Source organism: Schistocerca cancellata, chromosome 3 (genome assembly GCF_023864275.1).
Source record: "Schistocerca cancellata isolate TAMUIC-IGC-003103 chromosome 3, iqSchCanc2.1, whole genome shotgun sequence".
Lineage (NCBI taxonomy): Eukaryota > Metazoa > Arthropoda > Insecta > Orthoptera > Acrididae > Schistocerca > Schistocerca cancellata.
This window is the reverse complement of record NC_064628.1, coordinates 127474819-127501050: the sequence shown is the minus strand read 5'-3', so window position 1 is coordinate 127501050 and position 26232 is coordinate 127474819. Positions and strand designations below refer to the sequence as shown.

Below are 26232 nucleotides of genomic sequence, written 5' to 3'. Positions count from 1 at the left end.
TTTCGTATGGGTGCGACCCTGATTCATTTCTATCGTTGGTAAGTGTGTAGCTGATTCTAGTGAACAGTCATTGGTATGGTATTAGAAGAGTTTTCACTGCAGTAAGGTTTAGCACCACAAACCATGTGTATGAGGAATTTTGGTGTAGAGGTAGGTGACTTAGTGGTGACTAGTGAAGTGTGTGGTTGTGGTGGGGCAGTCACTGACTTCAGCTGTTCCAGGAAATTATTGGTGCCTTTAATGTAAAAGGAAAGTTTTTATGTAATAAGTTTCAGATGTCAGTTATCACAGGAATTACCCTGAATGCGTAGTCCATTCCCCTCCTGAGTTGCTCGTATTAGCCAAGGGACTGACTAGTCTTAGGGCTAAGACCTATTTTCCTTTTCACACATTGGTTGGAAGTTATTACTTTTTTATGCAACCTCTAGTACACATTGAGCTAACCAATTAGAGAAGTACTTAGACTTTACCAGCTGTCATCCTTTACAGGTGAAACAACTCCGTCCCTACAACCTTGGCATTCAGGGTAAACTTTCTTACTTGGATGCTGGCTCCTTATGAAAATATAATGCCAGTCTCATTCTGTCTTCACTACCTGGAAGAATCCCACCAGATAGTTCACATAACAAATTTTGCACATGACCTTTGGAAGTCACATATTTCTGATCCTTTTCAAATCAACAAATGAGAACGATTCTTATTACCCATTACTAACATGGTTTAATGTATTAACGAACTTCTTTGGTTGTCCTATGATTTCCCAAAACATTCTGTTCAGATTCCATGCTCATCCTTGGTCAATTTACTTATCATACGATACTTGTGCCTACTCCTACAGTATGTCAACCTTACGCACTCTCTTACTACTACCTGCAACAGTCCTGGTAGTGTCAAAACATGTTCCACCAAAATGAGTGTTACACATTGGCACAAACAAATTTGTTTATAGTAAATATCTAGCCTTTTATAGATGTATGATAGCCTCCAGAAGCTATTAGTCAGGAAGAATAGCCCTAGACAGGGAGCACATACTGGCAACTCTTAGCATCGCATTGCAGAGTTCATTATGCAACATCATAGTTATGACCTTGATATCAGTTTTACAGTATGTGCAAGTTTGTATTCTTCCTCTCAATGCCAGTTCCTTCTTTTTCTCTTACTGTTTTTCTCTTCAGCATTCCTTGTAGTATCATTCATTTTATGTATCCCATTACAAATTTTCTTGGTCTTCATTTCCCTCACTTTTTTGGCTCACTTGTGACATATTTTCATTCATCTTTAATTTGGATATCCCTCTCCTCCAAACACACACACACACACACACACACACACACACACACACACACACACACACAGAGAGAGAGAGAGAGAGAGAGAGAGAGAGAGAGAGAGAGAGAGAGATATCAACTACACAGTTTCCACTCTCATGCTGCCTGTCGAACAAGGCACCCCTGACCCTGAGTGCTGGATACTTATTCTGACAGATACAGTAATTTTTTCATTCTGAAAGCTAGCAATTTTACGTCGTTTGAATATTTCTATCTACTATCACTTAGTGAATATGTTTTTCTTTACCTATATTGTAAACAGTAATTTATGAGAATCTATTGTTATGGGAAGAATTTTAAAGCAATTTATAGTTGCTACAAGCATTTTGAATCATGGATCAACATAAAAGAAAACTTTATGGAAAATGTGACAGTGCACAAATCTAATTTGTTAGGAAAAGAAATAACTTTTTAACCAATATCCACCACACAAAGGCAAATGGGTGGTCCATGTCTTTGTTCATTCAAGCTGCGCATCAAAATAAAGATTTCCTGCAAAAAAATGATCACTCTGTCTACTACAGCCTAACAGTTTTTCTAGTATGTAATCAACAGCAAAACAGGGTAGAAGATGATTACTTGCTTATCACCTGTATTTAGGTCAATTAATTTCTTCGCTAAGAAAAAAATCAAAGTAAAAATTGAGAAATTATGAAAGACTAAAATAAAAGTTGCTATAGAAAAGAAAAAGTCACAGAGAAGCTCAGCTGTAGTCAGACATAACAGATGTAGGAGGAAGATAAGTTTGCTGCAATAAACAGCTGCACCTGCCACAGCACTGAGAGCTGGTAATGCAGAAATTCTTTCTGCTTTTTATTACTATCTTCCTGTTATTAGTAAATTACTCATCTTAACAACAACTTAATAGTATGTTTAAGTGTAGGCTTTGGTGGCCTATCACTGTCAATCACTGTCAATAAAATTCTTCAAGATACGTGACCAAATTGTTTGCATGTAAAATTCTCCGACACTTTGGCCACATTTGCAATTGGCTTTCCTCAGGACCTTATGCTTACATTCAGCAAAATGCACCGAGGGAGGCCATTTGCGACAGTGGCCAAAATGTCAGAATTTTTTATATTGACAATATAGTCACATATTGAATTTTATTGACAGTTAATATCATATACCTGAAGTCAGAAATCCTTATTTATTACACTATACTGTACACTAACTGGTGCTCAGACAATTTTTGGGTCTAAAATTTACAATAGAAATGTAACATGAAATGAAGAATAAACTATAAAATGAAATGTCCCAAAACATAATCTCAATACAAAGGTCCAGTTCATGACTGTAACAAACAAAACTTTAATGATTAGGGTGTTTTATAAAACATTAAAGAAATCAGAATACTATTGATGTTCTCTACAAACCATTTGGATCTGAAGCAGGTCCACTATCTTCACTGCCACCAGTCCCAGGATAGTCACACAATGGAGGAGCAAATCCTGTAGCGCAGTGGCAATGACCTCGACTGTTACAGACACCATTACCATTACAGTTCTGGGGGCACACAGCTGCAGCTCGCAGTGAGCCCACTGGCATACAACGCTGGCTCACACACATCTATCAGAAAATTCAATACGGTACACAGTGAATTCAATCGTGCTGACACTGACTACTTCTCAATTTAATACTTATCATGAACAACATTATCAAGATAATATCAAATACACTATCTTCATGCACATCCTGAAGCAAACTGACTTGTAAATCAGATTGATAGCAGTATTATAAGGTTGGAATCAAGAATCTTTTGACTGTCAAAAAACTTGTTAGCAGAAAAGAAAAATCGATAAGTTACATATTCTGAGAATCACCGTAGTATGCACTCTTATTTTTTCTCTCTGCATTCTTTTCTATTGTTTGAGTGCAGGAGATGGATGAGGGGGGGGGGGGGGGGGGGGGGGAAGAGAGAGAGATAGAACTGTGGTTCACTCCCAAATAACAGCCTTTTGAAAGCATTTCTGTGACTACACATTTCAGTCTTGTTGCTGCACATGCATGCACCACAAACAGTCTAGGATAGAACTGAATGAGCTGTATTGGTAGTGACAATTCCTCTTTCCCCCCCGCCAAAGCGATCTTCAGACACAAAAATTACTACTAATGAAAGTTCTAAAAGTAGTGAACACAACATATTTTATTATTAATAATTTGTCATATTCATTGTCATATTCATTCTAAGAAAAATGAGACAAATAGGATTATAGGTCGCAACATAATTTAAATTATGGCTGTAACCAGTGCCTTGTTTTATTCTTTATATCCACAGTGAACACAATGCAATTATATTTTTCCCCCTAACTATTCAAAATGATTTGTTATATCGCGTCCTCAAACAGACCTACTATGCACTAAATATTGTAAGCACCAACCTATAAACCTTGCCATGCAGCAATGTGAATTTTGAGCCAAATGAGTTTATGATTCCATCACTGGGTGCCCACCGATCAATAGCCAGTGGGAATTTTAAGGAACTGAGGAGATCATTTATATCTCACACTTGTTAAGATCAACAGAGAAATGACTGAAGGAACAAAGATGGAAAAAGAAATCATCTGAGATCTTTTTCATGGAATCAGCTCAGCTTTATCTGAAATGATTTGGGGAAATCATAGAAATTTTATATTGAGACAGTCAGATAATTATCCAAACTCTTCTCCACCCAGACAAAAATGGTAAAACTGGTAACACTGTTATATATACCAATTTCCATATCTGTCAGCTAACTTTCAGTGAAAAAGATAGTATGAAAACAAAGGGTTCCGAAAATGTGTAGAAACAGTCTACAGACCTATGTTCACAGTCACACTGCAAAGATAATAGTCCAGGCTGTAGGTGGAGAAGGGCATGTAGAAAGTATTCCAAACTTAATTCTACTTTAGAGTGCTGTTTGTGGGTATTCTGTGGAGTAGAATCTGAGTTTTTGATCTTTAGGAACTATGCTAATATGATAGGGGCTGAAAAAAACCTTGAAATTTTAGGCCATCGTTATTTCACAAAACAGCAACAAAACACAAGTTTTTTCCTTATAAATTTCATTCATCAAAAATTTTCTGAAAATTGTGTTAAGTGCAACATACATTCCAAAAGTAGAGGTTCTCGTCCTTTAATCAGGTTTCTTACAGTTGTTCAATGTAAATGTTCATTGATGACTTCTTATTCGAGTGACATAAAAATACATTTTTTGTGGACATGCTGTAATTCGAATTATTTTCGTGGTGGTAGTGAGCTAATATGGCAAGTGCTTCACATGCAAAGAAAGTTTGGCAGAATAATAAGTGATTGTAGTTAAAAAGAGAAGAGTTGCTATGCTTAACTTCCCCCAACCCAACTCGCTCGGGGAAGTCATCGTTATCATTTGATTTCAACAACAAGTGCTTCTCATGTGAGGAAGAGTTTACTGAAGAGTTCTGACGTGCAATCCCATGATCAAAAGTAACAATCCCAGAGATAGCAAGCACAATTTTGTCATGTGCAAGACTGAAAGGTATGAATGGGAACAAAAAATTTAAACCTGTATGAGCATGTTGGATAATACAGACACAGATTTAACTGCAGATAATGTGGCATATCAGCAAAAGTGTATTCATAGTTTCTACAAAATATCTGGACATATTCGTTAAATACCGGACAACCTAAACGCAATATAGATCATACCATTGAAATTATATTCGCCTTTCCCAAGGAGAACACTGACAAGCGCCAGTTTTCCCTTGGACAGTTGCTTGACGAGGTACCTGAAAATTCTCATCCAGAAGTTAAGCACATGAAAGAGAAGTATAAACATGACAATCATCTTTGTTTCATCCAAGAGTGGAAATATTGTATGTTTGAAGAAAACTGGCCACAAAATTTTGTCAGACAACTGATACTCTAAGGGGAAAAAAAAGAAGACACTCAAGAAGAAATGGCTCAAATTGTGAAAACTGCAGGCAAAATTAGTTTAGAAGATACCCGCTCTTAAGTGTCCGGCACTACTGCTTACCCTCCCATTGCTAGTTTTTTTGGTGATTCCCACCATGTTGTCCTTGAGACAATGCATCTCCTCCTCCATACAAATCGGGTTCACTGGAATCACGAAAGAAGAATTGTCTTACTGTGGCACATGTCAATAAGTTAGCCATGCAACCAAAATTATTCTTGTCTCCCATTTTAATTGGGGTTGCCAAAAAAAATTACAAGAAGTTAAGATCCAAACTGCTTCTAAATCTCCTAGCGACGTTAGGATTTTCAGCTTCCTATGACAAAGCTTCTAGGTTTGATGGATCATATGTGCTGCAGGCAAAGAAAGATGCAGTTGGTAAGCCAGCCAATCCTTTCACATTGTTCATATGTGACAACACTGATGTCAATGCGAACATGCTGGCTGGTAAAGGCACATTCCACACCCCGAGAGGAACAGACGATACATTTCAAAATAATGGCATATCTAGTCACAGTCAAGTACTATATAAGGATGATTCGAACACAGCTGGTAGTTCAAAACTCAAGTCTTAGTCTTATTTAAAACTCGGAGGGACCGCACTGAAGGAAAACACATCACATATCAATTGAGAAGAGAGAAACACTCTCCTCCCCCCCCCCCTCTCTCTCCCCCTCCCTTTTTTTATACAAGTCAAATTTGAGGAGCCATGAGAGTTAAATCTTATTTTTGTGAACAATTTAAAGTCATAATCCTGCTCTCTTACTAATAGATCTAGTCAGTTAATTTATTCCAATTATATCAAATATAAGATACCGCAACTGTGCTTGTCATCATAGTATCTACTGCACAAAAAAAACATTGCTCTAAAGTTTTAATTTTTCTGCATATCATCATATTTTGGAGCAACTGCTCACAGATATTGTATGTAACAAAATTCTCACCTTTCCTTCACCACACTTTGCTCCATTTGGTACAAGGCCTGGATCAACTTCATTGAGACCAAGGTCAACAAGGGCAGTTCTGCATGGGATAAGGCTTCCACCAGCATTTATAAAGGAATGTGCCAGCCTGGCCACTGATTCCATTCCAAATTCAAGCTTCTCATTCAGATGCTTGCAGTGTAGCATTCCACAGTATATGTCTCTGAAACAGTGAACAGCAACAGTGATAAACAAGAAAAAAATTGTGATAGTAGTGTGGCTGCCACAATACTGTAAATTTTCGAGTACCATCAACAAATATGAGTGCAAAAATCTGCTAAATAAATGGAATATATTGCAAACAAAGAAAATATAATATGAGATTTTGAAATCAGATGTTGGAAGCAAATAGAAGTTAAAATTCTGCTTACTCTCACCGTATTTATGTATTGGAAAGAAAACACACACATTAGTGACTATATATGTACAAAAATAAAAAAGTAGCTTACTCTTTTGTGCATTTGTGAAACGAGCGGTTCAAGCGATCAAATCCACAGTTGCCATTTTGATTGCCTTGTTCATTCATTTCATAACATTGCATGTCAGAGCTCTTCCCTGAGGGGCCCCACAGCAGACGACATTGGTCAGAATGCGTACGGCAAGAACCTTGATAGCAAAATGCCTGCAAGAAATTTCCCATTACTATGCACAACTGTTTCATAAGTTACCTGAATTATATGAAGACACCACAAGAACCTCTGATGTAGTATCTGCAATGCAGCACAGGAAATTTAAATAAATGACTCAATTAATGGCAAGAACACAAGAAACAATGATTACCTGTTCCAAAAGAACATATTTTCATCCTAAACTAACTGGTGCAGTAAAGAGCTATAATTGCACTTTATTAAAAACAAATTTACAGATCTGCTGTTCCTTCTCCTGAAGCTCCCACAACAAATGGCAAATATAGGCACAAGGATTACTTATTTTGATCGTGTGTTGATATGTACAAGTTTTGTTTTGCATTAGCTAAAAGAAGGAACTCATTGCGCTACCCAAGCTCATATAAATACATTAACACAATCTATTTTTCTTCTGCATTGAAAATCTAATAAACATTCTACAACTGAATATTTCCCAGACATACAAACAGTTAGCAGACAAAACATAAAAATCTGTAACCTGCCCTCCCCCCTTTCTCAAAAGTTGTGCTTTAATCACAAGGAGGTTGTTGTCAAGAAAAAGATATGAGACCGAAACAATCATGCCTTACACATGTTTGAAAATTTTGCTTTTACTAATATATTAGCACATAATAAGATAGATAAGGTCATATCAAAAGAAAACAATTGTGCTTGGTGCCCAAATGGATTAATCTAAACAAATATTGTTGATACAGACTTCTGACAAAAATTAACACATAGCAGTAAGGAAAGTTTCAATGCCTGAGACTTAGTGTAGGTTAGTGCAAGGTAGAATGATTTTAGTTAGTTCATGACTGCATGTTTATTGCCAGATAATAAAAGTGAAACAAGCCTACACATGTTCAGTTAGAGTATTTTGTGCAGCCAGCAGCTATTCATTCAGTGTGGCAATTGACTGTTCCATTTCTTTTCCAATTTTAAAAAACTGATCAAAGGCAAGTTCTGTATCACCAGTTTGTTTTATGCTGACATGTGACAGCAAATGAAAATACTGTACCAGAGATAGATAGATAGAGAAAGAGAGGGGGGGGGGGGGGGGGGGGGTTGCAACGCAAGAGCAAAGAGGGGAGCTATGAGTAACTGCCCAATTGGTTAATACCATAGGGTGGATAAACATTACCTGATAATTAGGTCCAGGCAGGATAATGGAAGTTAAATCAAGCGAAACTAAACAACCATGGGCCAGAAATGCAAAGTTGTGAAGCTGCAGCAACAAATCAGTGACGACTATGCAAAAGTTTGTTCAATAAGTGAAAATTTTTTTGTGTGTCTAGCAGTGCATGTAAAATTTATCATCTTAACAAATTAATGGCATTTCATTCCATTTGGTGTGGTTGATTTAATAGTCAACCATTACCCCATAATCACCACATAATTTATGTCGCAGTCAGCCACGGAGTGGAATTCAAAGGTTGCCTTGCTTTGACTGTTCAGCTGGAACAATTATCTTTGGCTTACTGAATTAGTAACTGCACTCTTTACTACAACAGATACCAGCTGGGCAAGCCGGTTTGGATACATACACATCAATGCATTTTATGGCCATAGATCCACAACTGTGCATTTCTGACCTACGGTTCTCTAGAAAATTTTGCTCAATTTGGTGCCCCCTACCCTGCTCTCACCATTTTATCAGGTTGGTTTTCTCTGACCCATATAACAGGCACCTCCAGCAATAGTCATCGGTGCATTTTCTATGGTGCTACACAAAGATTTGCAATTTCATTACTGCAATATGGGTAGTTGGAGCTAGCACAAACTAGTATTATTCATTATGTGTTTCATTTGAAGCACACTATCAGCAAAATAATGTCTGTCTGTCTCTAACTATAAAAAAAAGTGTCTTTAAAAGTGAATGCCCATCTGACACAGATGTGTCATATTAGTCTCATGTGATAACTGGTTTAATAATATGTGCTGGTGAGAGTAAAACATGAATAATAACCAGTACAGTGGTAGCGATCGGGAATATTTGTTCCATGGCAACTGTAATCAGACAGCATGGCACAGAACCACACATGAGATGGAGCAAGTTAGTTAAGAAGGATGTAATGAACAAATGCTCACCATGTCAACCAGTGCAAGAGGACACTGGAGCAGACTTTTCTTTTAAAATCGCAAAGCACATTATGCACAGACATATTTTTGTGTTAGTGATATGGACAATTAAAAATCACATTATTTTGCAAAATGTCTTGAAAGTTGTACTGTCATGGGCTGTACCAGTACTAGGATTATAAGGCTTGTGCTGATCAGCCTCTCAAACATTCATGAGGAACAACAGACATTGAAATATTGGTAAACATTTGTTCACTACTACTTGATAGCTCAACTTGCCCCATCTCGTGTAGGAATTTGCTCTGTCTCCTAGTGCCATTCAGCTGTGTTATTTAGTTGCTGATAAGAGTACTCATTATCCTTCACACCTGTCATAGTTAACAGACACTCTCTGTTGCGATTCCTCTTATGTCTCTCATTGTCCTCACAAAAGGTAGGCTCCTCTCAACCTGAAGTCTGAATGACCTGACTCTCATTCCCAAACTTCTTAGCTATCTTCCTTTCTCCTCGAGGAAGGAACTGACACAGTTAAAAAATGCTAGATATAGAATTAATACATGTATAAGATGCATACAATTGTATGCACAGTTGTGTACAATTATAATACATATCAGCATACTTCATGCTATCCTGTCTCAAATAGCACACTATGAGCAAAATATAAGCACATGACATTTGTCTTCCATGTGCCACTGTTTAAGTGAAATGGCCTCTTGTTTTCTTCCTATCGTATCTTATTTCTGCATACAATTCTGTGCATGTTGCTCACTGGCAATGTACTCGAATCATCTAATACACAAAAAAGTTGCTGAAATCTTCAGAATGATTACTAAAATTCTACCTCCTAAAGAATACTCTCTTATGACATAGCTATCAAAATTTCTCTGGGGAACAAATTACTAACGTCCAAATTTTGATGAGTTAGCTGCTACCTTCATGAATATACAGGTAGCATTCCATATGCATGTGATGAACTATCTTTTTCAGTATTTTACTAACCAGTTACAGTTTTCACATCTACATCCATAATCTGTAAACTACTTAAAAGTGTATCCTAAAGGATACTTCCCACAATACCACATATTAAGGTTTTTCCTGTTCCATTCAAGTATGGAGCACAGGAAGAATGCATCTTGGTATTTAGTAACAGCTTTTCTATATTTGTTTCATATGATTTCTCTAAAAGTTGTTTACAATGGTACTTGAAAAAAACACTGCCATCATTACAGAAATCACTCTTCAACTACTGCATGCCAAATTACAATTCACAACACTAAAATGTAGTTCCTTGAACTTACTTTTCCCCCATCACACACTTCCCCATCCATCTTGTACACGTCATCAGGACAATACTCTGACTGGCCTGTGCAGTATTCTGGAAGATCACATTCATGGTCAGCAGAACGGCACATTGTCCCTGCCTTCATTGGATGACATGTCTTGAAAGACAGGAACAAGGATAATTTATTAATCAAAACTGTACCAAACTAAATACTGTTTTGTAAAAAGAGAATGAAACACTGACAAATTGTAGCACTGTAATAAGAGCAATATAGTTTCTTATAAACAAGTAAAATGCACAGCAACCATCAACAAAATCATGTTTTCTATTTCATCCATAAAAAGAAAGAAAAATTAACTGGTGGGTGTGGATGAGGGAGGCGGGTAGGAGGGGGAGAGGAGATGTAAATGGTCTTGATCTTTGAAGTTATTCTTCAGATAGCACTATATAGCAACTGTGAGCTTTGAAACAATTGTGTATGAACACTAACCATTCAGCTTGATACTGTTTCAACATTTAAAATAAGGTCAATATTTTATGAAAGTAAACTGATACACTCAGTTCAATTTAATGGCATTAACAAATATACAGTCACTCATATAATTTTTCTGAGTAAGTAAAATAAAGTTAAGTAAACATGTTGACATCAATCCATAATCAATCAGTGAGTAGTGAGTGGAATATGGAAATTCCACACAGTGTCCTGGCAAAGAGGCAGTTATTTGTAAGTGCCTTCCTCCATATCATACATATGACTGATAAGTGCTTGCACAATATACTGTTGTGTTTTTGTTATTGTAGATGAATACACAATTAAAGGAACAGGAAGGGTGAAAACCAGTACCAGAACATAACCTACCCCCTCTTGGATAGCACAAAGGCTACCTCCAAGTAATGTTCCCATCCAACAACAGATAAACATAAAATGTGGCACTGCAGAGAGGTATGATATTTAAAGGCAAGACGCTGATCCATAGTGTGATGATCAATAAATTTATAGCAGTCTGCTCCTAGATTAATTTTTCCACCCGAGGACAGATCACCATCAAAATGTGCCACTGGAGAGAGGTTTGGAATTTCAAACAAGACACTTTTGCTTGGTCTGATGATCAAGAACTTTATCAAAGGACTAGATTAAATTAGATTTACTCTGCTCATCTTGCCAGTCTACATCTACACTCTGCAAACCACAAGGTGGTGCATGGCAGAGGGTATGGGTGATAAATCAGAGATATGAGTACATTAAGTTAATTAGGTACTTTGTGGGTGGCTGGTTTGAAATTGCTTTACAAATAAGTATGTAGAAAAAGACTTTAAATGCAATAAAAATGTGTAGAGTTCAGTTGTCTTTATGAAATAAGTAACAGTGACTAAAAGGGATACATGAAGTATTTTATCTCCAAGCACATAACCCACACATTTTCTTTCAGATTACGTCTTACAATCAAGGAGGTGTTGTCACAAGTATTTTTTTAGAAACAGAATGCAGGCTGATTAAATCTTTCTGGGTTATCAGTCAAGTGACACTGTCACCTTGAAGCAATCATCCTCAGACGAAGTATTCAGGTGTGGTAGGATGTGATTTTTTACTAGACCTAACACTCTTCTACCAATGAAGTATCAATGGTACCAGTATTTTGTATCTAGAAGGGAAAGTTATAGTCTGTGGTGGTGGTGGTGGCGGCAGAAGTCCAAGTATCACATTCTGGTGCTGTATGGCCATCCTGTCCTCTGCCTGTTGTGACGGTTTGCCCGCTTTTATTTCTTCATTGATTGTTTTCGGTGTCGACATACTGTCTGAAAAAATAGGGGGTGGAAGTGCAGTACTGTCTACTGTAAATGATGTAGCCGACAGATGCACAGTTGTGTTTCACAGTCCTTTATTTTCACTGTTCACAGCCCCCCCCCCCCCCCCCCCCATATTACACAGTTATATGGCCAGTGCACTATTGTTTAACTTTCGATAAGCCTCATTAATAGGTTGCAGGCAAACATCCACATACTGCTACAATAGCTTACTGTTTAACATCTACGAGCACTAAAAAACATAACCACATAGCCCACAGTTCTTTCGGAATAATCAGGTACGTATGGAATAGACACTGTCATTGTTTTAACACAGTGTCTAATTGTGTTACACTTATTTCACAGTTAAGCTGATGCATTGTTGTTGATATAACCAATACGGGTTCCTCGTCTGAAATTCAGCCTTAGACTGACTGTCTTGGGACCAAACATCTGGCCCTTATATATATCATCACAACAATAGGCACTGAAACTACACATTATTTGATGTTTAATTTGCAGAAATTACAATTAAAACTTAATTCATTAAATTAATTGAATACATCGAAAAGCTGGTTCTTTTTAACGGTTTCTTCTACTACAAAGGTTAAGCTGAATTACGAGGTATGTCCACAAAGTAAGTTCCGTTTGGTTATATAAAACAAATGTGTACACATACAGAAAAAATATGTATTGTACAAAAATCAACATCTGTTAAACTACTTTTCTACATAGCTTCCAAAATTTTGTAGGCACTTGTTATAGCATGGCACAAGTTTCTGTATCCCTTCTTCATAGAAGTTTTGCCGCCTGTGTATTCAACCATGTGGTAACATGTTCTTTCAGCTCGACATCACAATTGAAGTGTTGACCACCACGGACAGATTTGCAGAACTTCCACAGCAAATGCACTAAGTGTAAACTTAGGGCTGTGCTTACTCTTCTCTTCAATTGTGTGAACCAGTTCATCAGTAACCCCGATGGGTGTCCACTTCATTCTTCATTGTGCACTTGATCACATCCTTCATTGAACAGTCTGACCCATCTTCTAACCATTGAATCACTCGTAGCATTCTGTCCATAAACCTCGCAGATTTGCTGATGAATTTCCTTTGGTTTAACTTTCTTTGCATTTAGAAAATGAATCACAGATCTGATTTCACACGCAGCGACATTTTCAATTACGGCTGACATTATAAAGAAGCAACTGCAATCATAACGCTGCCGTGCATGGAAATAGAAACGGAACTTACTTTGTGGACGAGCCTCATTTTTGTTTAAATCATGAAATTAACATACATAGTTATGTAAACAATACTTTTTATGAAGCTGTTAATTACTTTGGAATTAATTAAGGACTAGATTTGCTAATATGTTTTCGAATGGAGCCAAATAAATACTTAAAGAATGCTAGTGTTTCGTCTTCCAAACATTTATAGTTATTATAGAATTTATATTTGTTTACAAGTCAACAATAGAATTTAAGTTACAAAACAATTTCTGATTACATCCTATAAGAAAAGATACCACTAGGAATAGCCAAAATAAATTAGAAAATCAATTACATACATAAAATTAACCACAAAATTAGGTATGGCAATATATTCTTTAACACTGAGGACCAACCTTTCTCTTTTATGAAAATGCAGATTATACTCATGTATGTTAAAGGTATTAAATTCAAAAATGAAAAAATGAATTTTAAGGAGGCAGATGGCAAAACAAGAAGGGAAGTAAAAATATCCCAGCTTGCTTCATCACATTGTGCCACTCTCAGACAAGAGTGGTATTGATGAATTTAGGTTAACACTATGACCCATTCGGAACTTCATTGGCAACAACTGCCCTTGTTTGATACAGTCATCATTTTCTGTATTTCCTCTGCCTCTTAATAACATTACACAGCGCCTTAGTTTAAAATAGCCGCTGTTGGCTCTATCTAACCAAACTGAACACTTGTCTTGTTTTCCACACAGTGCTGCAAGATACAATGCTGTGTCCGGCAGACGAACAAGTGTCAAACTCACACCCAGTACTGTTTTGTGATGCATTTGTAGTTATTGGATCTAGTACAGCATCTACATGAATTTTCATGTTGTGTGAAATATGGTTTCTACAGTGTTGTGGGAACATTTGCAGAGAGCAGCTCTGCATATAATAGGAATGCCAGACACCTGATTCCTTCTTCTGGCTTCTTCTACTTGTTCTCCTGGAGAACACATTTTTTCAGATCGCCAAGTAGCCATTCTCATAAAAGGTTTTTGATAGGTGCTGCAATTTAACAGGCAGGCTTTTCTTGTCACATGTGGCTTGAGTTCTGTGCACCAGGGTGGTGAGCACAGAACTGTGTGACAGGTCTTGATGAGCCCTAAGCTCTGAGTCAATATGACACTGATACAAGCCAAAACACAGATCCATATATAGTGAGCCACAGACTACATACCCAGAAAAATAGAGGAGACACATTTATAATATGTGTAAGAGAAAATGGCAGCAAAACAGCCTCTACTAAAAAATGTGGATGTGGTCTTTAATTACATCTTAGTGTGAATTAATGCAAGAAACTGGAGTACAGCCTGACACACAAATTCAGAAATTTACACCACACATCTTTTAGTACCCATAAGACAACAGTCTTAATGAGTTACTTTGTGAGGCACAAATGTGGAAGGGCTACCCGCTGACTCACACTGCATACAGAATGGTGGGTCCAAGTCTGTTACATTCTGGGTTAAGTGTTTTATAAGTAACAAGAAGACAGACTGACTGACTGACTGACTGACTGACTGACTGACTGACAAGTCACAATATTTATGACACTGTTGGTCAGGGGCGATTCTAGAAGTCGATCAAGTGGGTGGGGTGGGGGTGGGGGGGTAGTGGAATGGAATATTGCTTAAGAAAAGAAGAGTTGGGAGTCAGCCACTGACAAATTCGTAAGATTTGGTTTTGCTTAAAGTAGTTTCTGGTAACTGTTTTGGAGTTCAGGGTAAAAAATGTGTATTAATAAATAATAAGATGCCAGTTTTAAGTTAAATGATATTTACTGGTTTAGGTAGTAAGCTATCTGCCGCTCTTATTTTTTCAGAGTAATGTATTCGCTGATTTCTGAAGTCATTTTATCCAGTGTAATATGATACTGCATTGGGAGGGAGGGCTGTAGCCCCCGGGGTAGGGGGGGGGGGAGGAGGGGGGGGGGCTATAGCCCCCATAGCCCCTCCCTTGGCACTGCCCCTGATGTTGGTAGGTGATCAGTATGCAAACTGATAATGATGAATCAAGATCCTAGAACTTAGAAGTGCTAAGGCCTGAGCTGAGATTGCTGTGAGCATAACTTTGATAAGGTTTAGCATTGTCTCCCCTAACCCTTTAGCTACGGCAGGATTGTTGAAGAGCTTAGTGCCACATGCAAGTTTCTGGAATGCCGTTACTCTAGCATCAGTGAAAGAATATTTGGAGTAGAGGACTGAAGAAACTTGGATAATAACTTCAGGTCTTTGGGGGAGGGGGGGGGGAATAGGGGGAGGGGGGAGAGGTGTTCAACCAGTTCTGTCACATTAAATTTGCCAAGGAGCCTTAAGAAACCCGACTGCTGCTATTATATTTTCAGGATCAGTAAATTGCAGTACCTTATAGAGTCTAAAATAGGCTAGTGGAATTAAAAGACAAGTTGAATAAGATCAAATGGGATGTAGTGGAAGTGCAGTAAAAACCAATAGCCAAATGGAATTAAAATAAGATCATATGAATTATTACAAGGGACCAAATCAGAGAGGCATTTCAGGTGTTTTTATACAGGAAGATGAAAACCAATATTACAGATACTGGAAGAAAGAATAGCAAGAGACTCATAAAAAGAAACGCAAGCTATTGTATGGAAATCATCACATGTGCTCACATCTTGATAATGGGATAGAACAGAAACTGAAATCACAGCATATCCCATAACAATATGGTAGTGGAGGATCTTAATGCAACAGTAGAGAAAAGCCAAACAATGATTTATCAGTGGGAAACATCACAAGAATTACCAGAATTGACTGAGGTCACATGATAGAAGAATTTACAGAGAAGAACAACATGCTGGTCCTGAAAACAATATTCCAGAAGAAAATGAAAATAAAATAGGCTTGTCATGGATCACATAGAATTTAAAATGAAATCAACTACATTTTATATATATGTCATGGTTCTAAGACAGTTTCAAATTGTAACTGATCATTTTACTAGTAAAATGCTTGTGCGCATGTTACTCACCTTCAGATCACAACATTCCCCTGTAGCACAAGAAGCATTAGAGAAAAGCATACAAGTTGTGGCATTACAACATGGATTGTCACAGTGTTCAGGTAATCCACAGTCACACTGCTCTCCGGCTTCCACAAATCCATTGCCACATACTGGGCCATCAAATAGACTGCAACAGCAAAAAATTTTGAGATGTGGAGTCTTTCAGTATTTTCTTTATAATATAATAGTATTTTGTTGGTGATGTAAGTACATAGTATTGGTAATCTTCTGAACATACTTTCAAATTAAAGAAAAATTATTGCACACAATGAATTGAAACAAACAAAGAATTGTAACATAAAATCTCCAGTATCCCTTTAAATGCTGACTATATACAAGCGTGCATTCTATAGAATCAATGACAAAGGAGACAAAAAATTAACATCGTAATTGAAGTTACTTCAGTATTAATGTACACTTATTATAACCGAGTATCATAACTGCACAAAAAACGTGCTTTCAAGCATAGTCTAATTATCTTCTTAAATCTGTACATTTGATTTTACTATAAAATAGTAGCACTTCCAAAACTAATATTATGAATACAATATTCTCTTTTTCTTCAAAATAACAGAGTTAAAGGTAAATGGCTAAAACAATAATGTATATAACAACCTTATAGAAACACTCAAATTTGTGGTCACTTACCTTTTAGGTTTGTTTCTTAAGCAGTAATCCATACCATGCTCAAATGCTAGAGCTAGGTACTCCAAACTACATGAGCTCCAGTGAGTTGGACTCATTGAGCTAGAATGTAATGATTATTGATTAGATCAGTGCTGCACAAAACATATGAAATCAGATCAGTCATAAAGGACAATGAATTCTGAAAAAAAATTACTTAAAATGCTAACAATGCTTGAAAATGATTAAATCAATTGAAATGCTGGTTACCCAATTACACATTTTATTTAAAATAAGTTAATGATATTTCTGCTTTGTTTATACAATTTTACTTAATGCTTCTCTGAGAGACATAAGAGATAAAAAGCTGAGAAAATGGAACAGGGAAGGCAGTTCTTCAGTAATACTGAATACAATGAAGTCCGTCTCTGCAGTTGAGTGACCAGCACATCTGACTGCCATGAAGAAGATCCAGGTTCTATTCATGTTACTCTCAGGGATTGTTTCCTCTGTGGTAAGACTGGAATAATGGTGCACCCAGCCTCATGAAAACAACTGAGGGGCAGCTCTATGGTCAAGAAAACTGATGACAAGTGGGAGGGGGAGGACACTACATCCCTCTAGCTGCATACGAATGGTGCCACTGTATTGTGACAGACAGATTCAACTACTGTAGTATACAATACACCTGATTAGTTAACAATACAATGCACAATGATTTTTTATTACATAGTTGTATATTTGTGGCCATGTAACAATAGTTTAAATAATTTTTTTGTTCAAGTCTTATGAAATTACGTGCTGTAATGGATTAATCACAACGAAACAGTTATCTCATTCCAAGTATTCAGTAGTACTTGAAATGCTTTTTGTTGTAAAGTTTTAGTATTCATGTCACAAACAATGAAGGGAATTAGTGTACATAATTATTTTAATGAACATTTTTATATATTTGTATAGTAATTCTTAAACATATTTATTTTACTAATTTATTACAGAAAACTTTTGTAATTGACAATAGATTTTAATAATACCTAAGGCTGTTGCATTGTAGGAATCTTTCAAATGTGATGGTGGCTGCAACTGCATAGTAGTATGGGGTTCATTATTATGAGTAGCAGTGGGAAGCAGTAGAAGGGTTGTCAAGTTTGATTAGTGTGAATACATGAAATTCTTTAAAATAATCTGATTCAAGATTCTAATAATCTTCATGATCTCTAGTTCAACCAGATGAGTATCAGATCACTTTAGTAACTTTTTCCTACTTCAAAACTCAGTTTAAAATTTTTCAAGAATCATCATATTAAAATGTAGCTACTGAAAATAACTAATTTTGTTGAACTGAAACTTTGACTTAATTCTCGTCTGTATTGTGTAGTAAAGTTACACATCCAGCAAAGGATGACATGGCAGCCAGTCAGCATCACAGTCCTCTGGGCCTGATCACAGAATTACTTCCAAACAATTATCGAATACTGTCCGATTTCCTTAGCAATATAACTGAATGGAGGAATCTTGTAATAATGGCATACTCATGTAGTCAGCATTATACCTTATAAAAATTAGGTTATGTATGGGGGATGACTGCAGCATATAAGATTCCTTCATTTTGCCAGTTGCCCTTTCTTCTGCACTAATATTTTCAACTCTATGTATTTAATCACCTTTGCCTCCTTCCAAAATTGAATTTCATCTTGTTTTCACTAATAATTAATTTTCAGTAGTTTATTTGAGGGATGAAACTATAATAGTGGCGACTATTTATTTACAGCTTAAATAAATAGATACATGTTTCAAGTTTTACTATCCTTCAAAGTAATCACTAGCATTGTGTCAACTCATTTCCAGCAATCTGGAAGTCTTAGGATACCCTTATCAGTGCCAGTTGTGTTGATGATGTTGAACGGTCTATTTAGGGTGACCAACTCTTGTATTTCCCGCGATCTCCCCTATTTGAACATATTTTTTTGTAATCTCCTGGCTCCCATATTTTCAGGCTCATTGGGCATTTTTCTCCAGTTTTTAGATTTTTTTCTTTTTTTACATATGCACATACATTTTTCAAGCATTTAAATTTTGCATGCACGATCAGAATTCATTGAAATGTTGGACAACAGAGACAAGTAATTCTATATCGACATTATGTCTACTGATTATCTTAGAAATTGTCAACCTACACTTGGTGGTTAGACGTGACTTTGTTTCAGTTCCAGTGCTTATTGTGAATCGTTATTCAAGATTTTACAATCGGCAATGAGGACAAAGCTAAAACACCACCAAAAAAGAAAACAAAGTATATGTGTACATATCTTACGAAGTGGGAAGCTTTATATTCCTGGATTGGACCAGCATGGTCAAATGTTTACACAGTAAATTGCTCCATCTGCAAATGTGAGTTTAGCATCACACATGGCGGCTAGAATAATTGTGTACGCCGCATGAATACTTCAAGTAATAAATTATTACTCTGTATTCTAAAAAATATATATCTTACTGTTCAGCAAGTAGTAATTAGTAATCGGCAATTTTCTGAGTTAACTACTTGTATTTGCTTGCAGGTCACATAAGCAAAGCAAATGATGTCACTACATCATCCATGATAACTACCTTCTTCAGCTCTCCTAACCTGAGAAAAGGCCTAACAAACAACAACATGAAAAGCATTGCCGGTGAACTTTCATTTATCCTACTACACAGTATAACACAATCTAAGCTATAGGAACTTGGACTATGCAACCAAACTTTCAAAAACCATATTCAGTGAAACTACTGTGTCAAAGAAAATATCTTGCCGGTGAACTAAAACTGAAATGATCATAATGAATGTATTGGCCCCAAGAAGTGTGAACGATTTTTTGAAAGTTTGACCCCAAAAAGTGTAGCAAGTTCTTTTCATTAGCAACAGATGCCTCCAGTCACCTGAACAGGAAAATGTTTCCTGTTTTAATATGATATTTTAACCCCTTTAGTGGAATTCAAAACAAATTGTTGGATTTCATGGAACAGGCAGATGAACTTTAAATGCATGTCCATAGGTTGTTAAGAAACTCACTTAAGTCAAATAATTTGAATATCAGTAATATATCATCTTACTGTGCTGATGGTGCCAATATAAATTATGACAGTCATGAAACGGTTAAGTAATGAGAATGAAAAAATCCTCAAAGCCAGTTGTTTTTTAACCATGTGCTTCATAATTCCATGAAAAGTGCGTGCAATTGTTTACAATATGTAGATGTTGAAGTGTTAGTATTGAGACTATATAGTCACTTTTCCTGTTCTGCGAAACGAAAAGAAATGTTAAAATCATTTTTTGAAACTGTTGATGCTGAATATGCAGAAAGACTGCAACATGTAAATACTAGATGGCTATCTCTCACGCCTGCTGTAGAAAGGCTTTTAAAAAATTTGGAACCTATAAAAAGCTATTTTAAAAGCATAGATGATTCAGACTGTCCTAAAGTTTTGAACAAGTATTTTTGCAATGAAAATACAGAAGCAGACACAATTATTCAGGCTTATGTTAGTTTCCTTGTGAATACTGGAAAGGTTTTCATTCAAAAAACAAAGTAATTGGAGAATTCTGATCTTAGTATTATGAAATCTCATGAAGCTGTACAGTTAGACAGAGTTAGTAAAGTTAGACAGAGAAAGGAAGATAGATGTTTTGGTAGTGGTACTGTTATTGATCGAAATTTGAATACTACTAGTGAGAACAACTTCATTGAATTGTATGATTCTTTAAATTCTTACTCAGTTAGCATATGTGATGATAGTTTGAAGTGTTTAATCCCACTATGCCTCAAAGGGGAATTGACATTCAATGACATGCATGAAGTTGTGGAATGTGTCAAACTGGATTGTGTGAATGAAGATGAATTATATAAGGAACTTTGTAGTTCTAATAGAAGGAAACATTCCACGAGGGAAAAATATATCTAAAAACAAAGATGATGTGACTTACCAAATGAAAGTGCTGGCAGGTCGACAGACACACAAACGAACACAAACATACACACAAAATTCAAGCTTTCGCAACAAACTGTTGCCTCATCAGGAAAGAGGGAAGGAGAGGGAAAGACGAAAGGATGTGGGTTTTAAGGGAGAGGGTAAGGAGTCATTTCAGTCCCGGGAGCGGAAAGACTTACCTTAGGGGGAAAAAAGGACGGGTATACACTCGCACACACACACACACACACACACACACACACACACACAATGGATGTGTGTGTGTGCGCGCGAGTGTATACCCGTCCTTTTTTCCCCCTAAGGTAAGTCTTTCCGCTCCCGGGACTGAAATGACTCCTTACCCTCTCCCTTAAAACCCACATCCTTTCGTCTTTCCCTCTCCTTCCCTCTTTCCTGATGACGCAACAGTTTGTTGCGAAAGCTTGAATTTTGTGTGTATGTTTGTGTTCGTTTGTGTGTCTGTCAACCTGCCAGCACTTTCATTTGGTAAGTCACATCATCTTTGTTTTTAGAACTTTGTAGTTCTAATGATGTAACTAAATCTGCTCTCTCATTAGAGGGTAGCGTTGGTCAGAAATGGATAAAAGTTTTAACACCTTTGAAATCAAATAATGTGAATTTTGAAAACTTTGGTAAGCTGGTAGATTATGTTATGAGTATGCCAGAAAGTAGCATTCACACTGAGAGAATATTTTCTCTTATGAATAATAAGTGGACAGATGTAAGGAACAGAAGTAGTAAAAACCTGATCAACTCTGAATTTTCCTTATTGTGCAGTGAATTCTTTGAATTTGCTAAAAATGATATAAACTACTGACTGAGGCAAAATCTGTTGCAAAATATGTGTAAGTATTTGCAGTGTGTAATTAAATAGTTATCTTTTACATATACTGCTTTTCTTTTTGGTGAAATTTTACCTCGATTTTAATCTCCCTTATTTTTTGTCAAGGATACAAGTATTTCACTTATTTTCTTTTTAAAAAGTTGGTCACCCTGAGTATATTGCATGATGAATCTCTGTAATGTTTCTGAGGTGAATGCCATTAAGTGCTTTCTTCAATTTTGGAATCAGGTTGAAGTCATCAGGGCTAAGTCTGAGTGTGTTGAATGGTATAACAGTCCCCAGCCTCATCAATCAAACAAATCAGTCATAACTTAAGCACTGTCGTGCAAAATGATGGGTGGAACCCGCAGGAAGTGTTGCCACTTCTTTTTTTACACTGGTCACAGGCTATGATCCAAAAATGAAAAATTCAAAGAAAGAAGCGGCAACAATTTCTGAAGGACGCACTCCTCATTTTGCAGGACAGTGCTCGCACACATATGGCACGAATTGTGACTGATTTATTCAGTTGATGTGACTGGGAAGTGCTGTACCACCTGGTGCATGCCCCAGACTTAAACTTCACTTTAAAACAGTTACAGAGATTCATCAGGCAATAGACTACTCCACTGGAAATGTCACCACAACTGGCACTGCTAAGGGTATCCTATGACTTCCACGTTACGGACAGTTTATTATACATAATGCTGGTGACTACAATGAAACTTTGAAACATGTATCTATTTTGTATAAACTGCAAATAAATAATTGTCACTAGTAAAGTTTCGTACCTCATATATGCATCAATGTGATTTCCATCCATATAAAATTTTGCTTTTGGTAATCTTCATTCCTCTCTCACTATCTATATTTTCCCATTCCACTTGAAAGGACATACATGTGATAACAAATCAAAAGCTGATAAACTTCAATGTCATCTCAGGCAATGAGATCATCATGATTTGTATGCATTAAGGAAAGTCACTGTCTCTTCCAATAACGTAACAGGATATGTTTTGCAATAAACTACAGATTTTTTTGTAAATAATGAAAAGCACACCATATAGTTCTGACCAGATCCTTACCAGTGCAACCTGAAATATGTTGCAGAGCACTGTCTCAACTGGATGCACCATGATCTACAAAGGTACCCACCTGCTGTCACAGACATCCAACTTCCAGAAATACTCATGAAAAACTTCATCAAAATCAGAATTTCAGAAAATCACTGCAACTTCAAATTAGAATATCACCTTAATAAGGTTCAGCATACTTCTTACTAAGAGCTATTTTGCCCTATGTTGGCAGGGAAATGGTAATGTTTTTGAATTTTGCGTATCTCCACACTCTAATATTGTGTGGTATAATATACTTGGAAAATGCTGCAAAAGTAGAAAAAGTTTTTAAACTATAGAAAAAAAATGAGCTGTGAAGTTGACTTGTGGTCTTATAAACTGGACATCCTGTAGGCACCTATTTGAGACTCTTGGGATACTGACACTCAAATCAGAACATCTACTCACTGATGATATTTGTAATCAACAATGAAAAAATTTTCTGAACTAATTGTGATATTCACAATCATGACACAGGGCAGAAGCAAAAGCTTCACAAAGAGTCAGCAACTGTCAATAGAGTACAAAAAGGAATTATCCATTCTGGAATAATAATTTTCAACAACCTTCCTCTGAATATAAAAAAAGGACACTGCCAACCCGAATGTATTCAAGAGGAAACCGAAACAGTACCTCTAAAACCATCTGCATGTAACTCAAATGCATTTCCAGAGATGTAAATCTTGTGAAAGATGTATTATATCATAAATGGTGTTATAATATTATAAAATGCTACTGTACATAATGTTTATACCTTGTGTGTATATTGTGTATAACACTGATGTTTTTCTTGAAATTTTGAAAGTAATCTTACATACCTAGCCAAAAGAAAACTGAATAAGAAAAATCTTAAAAATTATGCTGGATATTTCAGGTATAATGTAAACACTTTAGGAGTAAAGGGCAACAACTTACAAAAAGCAGCCACTAGGTGGTATAATAAGAAGCAATGTTGGGCACCAAGAATACTTGCTTGAAGGGGTTTGTAAATAGGAAGAATAAAACTCTAAAGTGACAGGTCAAGTTGACAAAGTGAGTGACCAGAAAAAAGAAAACAGGAATAGAAGTAGAAAAATGGAGCTTCCAAGGTGAAAGTGCGATACAATGAACATTTATGAGTGTTGATTAGGGACTTGCTTAGTGGAACTGAATGAACAGTACAGAGTACTAAATGAACTAAACTTATTCTCATTGATAAAACCTCTCTCATCAGTAGTAATTACAAGTTTATATATATTGTGACTCATCATGCACATATTAGTGAATTTAAGAACTTTATATATGCTTCATTATCACTATTAGCATAACAATGTTATCCTTTTAAATTGTGAAATAACATTAATAGATACCAACAATTAATCAGAGACAATGTTGAAACTTCATACATGGTAATAGGCTGATCAGTTTAGTATACTGGGTATGTACAATACTCAGTGGAATAGACAAAATAGAATGGTGAAGATACATCTGCAATTTTTTTTTCAGAAACAAAGAATACTCTGCAGATAGAAAAGATTTTAGAAAATGTATGTGTCATTTCTCATGACATGGCATGTGGCCATATTTTTTACTGAGAACTGTAAATGTCATGAGGCAATATTATTTACTGAAAAAGTGAGTCATAACAGTAAACTGATTCTTTCCACAATTGTGACTTACAGAACATATGGATAAGCAACTAACTTACCCCATTTGCCAAGCAAACAAAAGCTTTAACAAAATAGGGTAAAAGAATGTAGTAAAATTAAATCAGTTGATGCTGAGGGAATTAGATCAGGAAATTAGTCACTTGATGAGTTTTGTTATTTGGGCAGCAAAATAACTGATGATGGTTGAAGTAGAGAGGGTGTTAACTGGCAATAGTGAGAATAGCATCTCAATAGGAAAGGCAAGGGTAAACTGGCTGGGATGATAGCAGAATCTTTGGGTGGGAGGTGAGAGCACTAAAACTCATTAGAGTACTTTTTTAGGCTAAGATCAGTGTCCAATCATCCTACATTGATTGAAATTAAGCTTAATGAAAAGTTCAAACAGGCAGGTACTAGAGATGTGAAAATATCACATGATTCTCATAACAGTACAGTGAAAAATAATGTTAGTATGTCACAAGATTCCCATAAAAGTACAGTGAAAAATATTGCATCAGAATATCAGGGGATTAAAAAAAGAAAGTAGATGAGCTTCTTGTTTGTTTAGAAGATTTAGAAACTGGGGGTGGAATAGATGTACAATGCCTGTGTGAACATCAAATAGTCAAGGGTATGGAAAGGAAGCAAGTGCATGTGAGTTTAAACTAAATAGTGGCACTTTTATAACTGTAGCCATGTATAGGTCCCCATTGGGAAACTCAACTATTTTTGAATAACTTTGATCCTTTGTTGTGCTACCTTCAGACAAAGGAAAGCAAATTATTGTTTGTGGGGATTTCAAAGTAGATTTTCTGAAAAATCTGAAAGAGTCAGATAGAAAGCTTGACCTTGAAGTATTACTTGGTTCTTTCAATTTGACATCAGTTATTGATTTTCCTACTCGGGTGGTACAAGAAAGCAGCACACTGATAGGTAACGTTTTCATAGACCAAGATAAATTTAATCAAATAAAAACTTTCCCTGTTAAGAATGGTCTGTCTGATCATGATGCACAGGTAGTTACAGTATATGATATAGCTCCATACAGTAATGCAAAACAGTCCTCCAAAATAGTGTGTTCCATTAACGATTTAACAATTCAAAATTTTAGGGAAAGCTTGCAACAGTTAGACTGGGACTAGGTATACAGGAAACATGATGCTAATTTAAAATTTAACCTATTTCATGATACCTTTGTGAATATATTTGTAAACAATTTCTCTAACAAAACAATGAAATGTAATTGTAAGAAACCATGTAAAAAGCCATGGCTTACTAAAGGGATAAAAATATCTTGTAAACAGAAAAGGGAATGTATCTTATAGCTAGGAGGAGAAACGATCCTGGAACAGTGAAACATTATAAAAACTACTGCACTGTATTAAGAAAAGTTATTAAAAAGTCCAGAATTATGTGCATTATGTCTGAGAGTAGCACATCTGATAATAAAATTAAAACAATTTGGAATATTGTGAAAAGGGAAACAGGGCAACTGAGAGCACAGGAAGACTGTATTTCTATCAAACACAATGAACAGTTTGTTAACAAGAAGTTAGAAGTAGAAAACATTTTTAATAATAATTTTTTAAGTGTTGTAGAAAAAATAGGATCCAGCTATTCATCAGAAAATGCAAGGCAGTATATGGAAAAGGCAGTACCTATGCAGTTTGATAAAACTGAAATTCAACCCACTTCTCCTCCTGAAATTAGGAAAATAATAAATTCACTCAAAAGTAAAAGCTCATATGGAATTGATGGCATTGCCAACA

The 26232-nt window shown here is 36.2% G+C and overlaps 1 protein-coding gene across 1 annotated transcript in view; it reads right to left on the bottom strand.

Moving 5' to 3' along the window:
- The window catches only part of LOC126176160 (mucin-17), a 157150-nt gene that overhangs the window by 17002 nt on the left and 113916 nt on the right, over positions 1 to 26232 (bottom strand). The window contains exons 11-16 of the mRNA XM_049923301.1: positions 16953 to 17051; positions 16272 to 16431; positions 10246 to 10386; positions 6692 to 6864; positions 6204 to 6405; positions 2705 to 2897 (exon numbers count right to left, since the gene is read on the bottom strand). Coding sequence (XP_049779258.1) covers positions 2705 to 2897; positions 6204 to 6405; positions 6692 to 6864; positions 10246 to 10386; positions 16272 to 16431; positions 16953 to 17051 — 968 coding nt within the window. The remainder of the gene's footprint in view (positions 1 to 2704; positions 2898 to 6203; positions 6406 to 6691; positions 6865 to 10245; positions 10387 to 16271; positions 16432 to 16952; positions 17052 to 26232) is intronic.